This window comes from Scyliorhinus torazame, chromosome 24 (assembly GCF_047496885.1).
Source record: "Scyliorhinus torazame isolate Kashiwa2021f chromosome 24, sScyTor2.1, whole genome shotgun sequence".
In the NCBI taxonomy this organism is placed as follows: domain Eukaryota; kingdom Metazoa; phylum Chordata; class Chondrichthyes; order Carcharhiniformes; family Scyliorhinidae; genus Scyliorhinus; species Scyliorhinus torazame.
In genome coordinates this window covers 53,656,052-53,661,208 of record NC_092730.1, presented here as the reverse complement: position 1 = coordinate 53,661,208, position 5,157 = coordinate 53,656,052, and the positions used below count along the sequence as shown (strand labels likewise).

Here is a 5,157-nt window from a genome sequence, read left to right as displayed (position 1 = left end):
CAGTAGGAGGCAGTGGTCAGAGAAGAACACCGGCGTTACGTCGGTGGACCTGACCGTGAAAGCTCGGGACACAAAAAAGAAGTCTATCCTGGAGCGGACGGACCCGTCTGGCCGTGACCATGTGTATCTACGCTGCGCTCTGTCTGCAGGGTTGCTGCAGACGTCGAGCAGCTTGGCGTCTCTTACCGTTTCCATCAGGAGTCTGGACGTAGCGTCTAGTTTGCTGTCGGCTTTGCTGGATCGTCCAGCCGCATCGATGATGCAGTTGAAGTCACCACCCAGGATGACCGGCTTGGAGGTGGCCAACAGCAGTGGGAGTTGCTGAAGGACTGCCAGCCGCTCACTTTTTACGGCCGGGGCGTACACATTAATAAGTCTGAGAGGGGTGTTTTTGTATTTCACGTCTGCTACGAGGAGGCGCCCGCCACCACCTCCTTAACGTCGGAGATGGTGAAGTTGCCTCCCCGCAGCAGAATATCCAGGCCGGAGGAGCGGCAGTCGTTTCCTCCTGACCAGATGGATGGCCCGTGGGACCACCAGCTCGACCAGCGCCTGTAGTTGCTGAGGTGCGGAATTCCGTACTCTTGCAGGAACAGTAGGTCAGCTTTTACATTTGCCAAATAGTTGAGCGTGGCTACACACCGCGAAGTATCTTTAATGCTTCGCACAGTTATGGATGCAATTTTTAAACCCATTATAAAAAGGTAGATTTACCAGTCTCAAGAGTCCAGAGTCTATACAGTTGGCTGTTCCAGAGAGTGAGTAAAACTCTTTTTTTTTTTTTTCAAAAAAATATACTTTATTCATACTCATATTACAAGACACTCACAGTTCCTGAATGAATCCCACAGTCCCGCACATTCCCTCTGTGGTGAAGAGTCCCTCTCACCGACAGACTAGTGACTTTTCCCGGTGGATCTTTACACACTGACAAACTGGGACTGGTGACATTCTTTCTGAAATGTAGTTCATGTTTGTATAAGATGGTTTCTGATTGGTGGAAAATCCTAATTTTGACTGGTCTGCTTTTATATTTAATCAAATAAACAGAACATAACTGGCTGTCCTCATGTTCACAATGTCCAATCACAATCATTCCTTTCCCCATTCCTCATTAGCATAGATGTGAGGCTCTGTCTCTTTAATCAGCGCGCGGAAGGGGTTTGCTTTATTTCTGGGTGATATTGACGATGGCTGACGAGAAGAAACCAACATCGAAACCAGCTTCCAAGAAGGGAGCCAAGAAAGTCATTAAGAAACCGGCAGGAAAGGGCGGCAAGAAGCGGCGAAAGTCGAGGAAGGAGAGTTACTCCATCTACATCTACAAAGTGATGAAGCAGGTTCACCCCGACACCGGCATCTCCTCCAAGGCCATGAGCATCATGAACTCGTTCGTCAATGATATTTTCGAGCGCATCGCGGGTGAGGCTTCCCGCCTGGCCCATTACAACAAGCGCAGCACCATCAGCTCCCGGGAGATCCAGACCGCTGTGCGCCTGCTGCTGCCCGGGGAACTGGCCAAGCACGCCGTGTCGGAAGGGACAAAGGCGGTGACCAAGTACACCAGCTCCAAGTAAGACTCCACAATGGACTGAAAACCACCCCAAACACAACGGCTCTTTTAAGAGCCACCCACAATCTCTGTGAAAAAGCTGCACCATCTTTTCCCGCATTGACTTGATGAGAAATCTCTTTGTGGAGGATAGAGATTTGGCCCGTTCCAGAATGTTGTGAATGTGGCTTCATACCCGCCCGTCACAGACACTTTCACACAGAAGAGAATCAAACTGAATTGAGAGCGGATTTTAAACGCAGTCTAGCATTTGTGACGGACAATGAGGAGAAGCACAATTTCAGGAGGGAATTATTTAAATTTAATGATAACTATATTCAGAGTTTGACAACTGATGAGTTAAATTCATAAGGAAATTATTATTTTTTCTCTCGGGTGATGTGTTTCCCGCTCTCGGGACACAGTCAAGGCGGGAATTGAGAGGTTATTTTCGGCCGGATCTGTTTATTCCGCAGTTTTCCCAGGAGACGGAATCAGCGAGATTTGAGCACCCACAGGACCTGAGTCCATTGCAGCGCTTTAAGATCTGCCTCTCCCCGGCCCTCCCTATTCTCCGGACACAAAGCTGCCTGTTCCACCGGCTGGATAGAGTCGGGGATTCTCTCCACACTTCCCAGTGTAACATTCCCGGCCGCTTTCAGGAGAGAGGCTCCGAAATCAGCCCTTTCTCTCTGTCCCTGTGAAGCCTGTGTGAAGGAGTTGGTTGGTAATCTCTATGTTTCTGCTTTTGCAGTGAGCTGAGATTTGCTCCGTTTTAAATTGCCGAACGGGGTCTTATTACTGCCGGTTACTGATGAGATTGACAAGTTCAATCTGTTCCTAAAATAACGCCAGGATTCTGGGAGGGAAAAATCAAGAAACAGATAACAAAGTGTGAGATTCAAATAGTTTCCTGAACATTGAGCCGTTCCGTTATTTGGGATTTTCCTGCAGTGAAATTGGCGGGAGTTTCGAATTTGAAAATGTCAGCCAATCAAAACCTGCACATTCTTCTCCCTGGCCTGTGATTGGTTAATGGTTGACTGTCCTTTAGTTTTTAAATATCATTTGTTTCCACAGACAAATACCAGAATATTCTGAGGATGAATAAATGTGATGTTTCCTCCACACAAGTTACAGGGAAGAGTGTCTCCAGCTCCTTCCCACACACATTGTCACTGACAGAGCAAAGAGACACAGACAGGTCATCAGTTCCACAGTCTCAGGCAGCGGAAACTGTTCCAGAGACACATTTTCAACCCATCAATCAAACAGCAGGAGAGACCGATGCTGTGTCCATGTCACCCTAACTCAGTACCACTGACAGGAGGCCCCATAAATCCCAGTGCAAATTCTCATCCATTCTCATCATCACTGTATCAGTTCCACAATGGAGCAGCTTAGTGAAATAATCAATATCAGAGAAAACTGACACATGGTTTCCGGTTAAGAATTACACAATTAACCGTAATAATGTACTCTGAGATTCGAGTTAAATACCAGTTACATCACTCACATCAGGGGTGGCTGTACTAATCCTCAGAGTGCGTCCTCACAAATACATTAGCTGCAAACACAAATATCAGGTGCATTCTCAGATTGAGATATGCTGAAAGCGACAAAGATACAAACTCTGATTCTTGTTTAAAACTCACCTAGTTTATGAAAATAAAAGATACAATATAATTTCGCTGACTATGAACTGAGATGTAATTTGCAAACTATTGGAAAATTCTCACTGAATCTGTCCCTGAAGGAAGATACTGTATCAATTCCAGACTGTGGTCCATTTTACATTCATGTCAAAATTCTGACTCAGAATCAGACTAAGTGGCACAGATCAAATCAATGTGTACAACCTGAGTTAAACTTCCAGAGCAATCCAGTATCAGGTTGAAGGTTACATTATCTTTCACAATTGTGTTCTGATATTAAATGCTGTTCCAAAACTCTCACATTGTTTGCTTCAAACCTCCCACAGCAATGGTTTATTTCTGTGCTGGAAATTTACGTGGAATGAATGCAAACTTATAAACTGTCCCAGAGATTGAAATGTCACATCCTGAACCGCATCCTCCCACTGAGTCACAGAGCCTGACAGGTACAGGATAATCCCCAAACACATATTCAGACTAAGATCCATCATCACACTGAGTCCTGCAGTGTGACAGATGCAGGATATTTCATAGACACATGTTCAGAGTACGATCTGAACGCATTGCGCAGGTCAAGGAGACACAGCCTGAGTGAGTGAGACACAGACAGAGTGAGAATTTGGTAATTTGGTGCAGTGAGCTAACCAGGAAAGGTAAGTGGTTAATCTAATTTTGCTGTTTTTCAGTTAAAAGTGCAGTGTAGATTAGTGTCTGATTGGCTGAAGCTGCCCCCACCCTAATTGCTGAGAGGCAGTTATCTGGCAGTCACATGAGGCCTGTTGAGGGGCACAAAGGTACACATTGTATTCTTCTCTTTGAAGTTTTAGTGTGAGTCATCCTAAAGTCTGTATAAAAGACAGACAGAAAGTGAACTTAGTAAGCATTGCGCAGGTCAAGGAGACACAGCCTGAGTGAGTGAGACACAGACAGAGTGAGAATTTGGTGCAGTGAGGTAATTCGGTGAAGAGTGGGAGAAGGTGCTTTTTCCCGACTGTTTTGTTCTCTCTCTTTCTTCGGGCCTAATTTCGGGAGCCGTTCGGAGGAGGAGGAGCAGTCTCTGTGAGGATAAAAACCTAACGGTAACTTCGTCTTCCAGTTTTTTCCCCCCAAAAGTGACGGCAGAGGGAGGCTGTGATCTGATTGGTTGATAGCAAATCTGCCCCAAATTTAAAAAAACACAGCTAAACTCGTACACTTAAATTAAACTAATTAATTAATTAGTGATGGCTGGTCAGGTGATGTGCTTGAGCTGCTTGATGTGGGAGCTGGCAGATCCCATTGCGAGCTGCAGCGATCACATCTGCTGTAAGTGTTGGCTGCTCGAAGAGCTCCGGCTCAGAGTTGATGACCTGGAGTCTGTGTTTCAAACACTGAGGCACATCCGGGAGGGGGAGACTTACCTGGACACTGTGTTTCAGGAGGCAGTTACACCTGTCAGAGTAAGTAGTTTAAATCCTGCCCGTGGCCAGGGACAGCAGGGTGTGAGTGCAAGTCAGGCAGGTAAAGGGAACCAGCAGTCAGGAACTCAGGAGCCTCATCCCTTGACCCTGTCCAACAGGTATGAGGCACTTGCTCCCTGTGTGGATGGCGAACAGGGCTGCAGGAAGGATGAGTCAGCTGACCAAGGCACCATGGTTCAGCAGGCCATTCAAGGGGAGGGAGTAAATAGGCAAGTTGTAGTTGTAGGGGATTCTATTATCAGGGGGATAGATAGTATCCTTTGTGAGCAGGATAAAGAGTCCCGCATGGTATGTTGCCTGCCCGGTGCTAGGGTGCGGGACATCTCTGACCGGCTTGAAAGGATACTGGAGAGGGAGGGGGAGGATCCAGTTGTTGTGGTCCATGTCGGTACCAACAACATAGGCAAGTCTAGGAAAGAGGACCTGTTTAGAGATTATAAAGAGCTAGGATTCAAATTAAAAAACAGGTCCTCAAGGGTCATAATCTCCG

The 5,157-nt window shown here is 46.5% G+C and overlaps 1 protein-coding gene across 1 annotated transcript; it reads left to right on the top strand.

Annotated features, from left to right (window-relative positions):
* The first annotated feature begins 1,170 nt into the window (after positions 1 to 1,170).
* LOC140400161 (histone H2B-like) lies at positions 1,171 to 1,809 on the top strand. The gene has a single exon (XM_072489626.1). The coding sequence runs from the start codon at positions 1,191 to 1,193 to the stop codon at positions 1,575 to 1,577; it is 387 nt and encodes a 128-aa protein (XP_072345727.1). The 5' UTR covers positions 1,171 to 1,190; the 3' UTR covers positions 1,578 to 1,809.
* Positions 1,810 to 5,157: the final 3,348 nt, after the last annotated feature.

Bases quoted from the DNA above. Each gene is read 5' to 3' on its own strand.
- LOC140400161 (XM_072489626.1), top strand. From the start codon at position 1,191: ATGGCTGACGAGAAGAAACCAACATCGAAACCAGCTTCCAAGAAGGGA.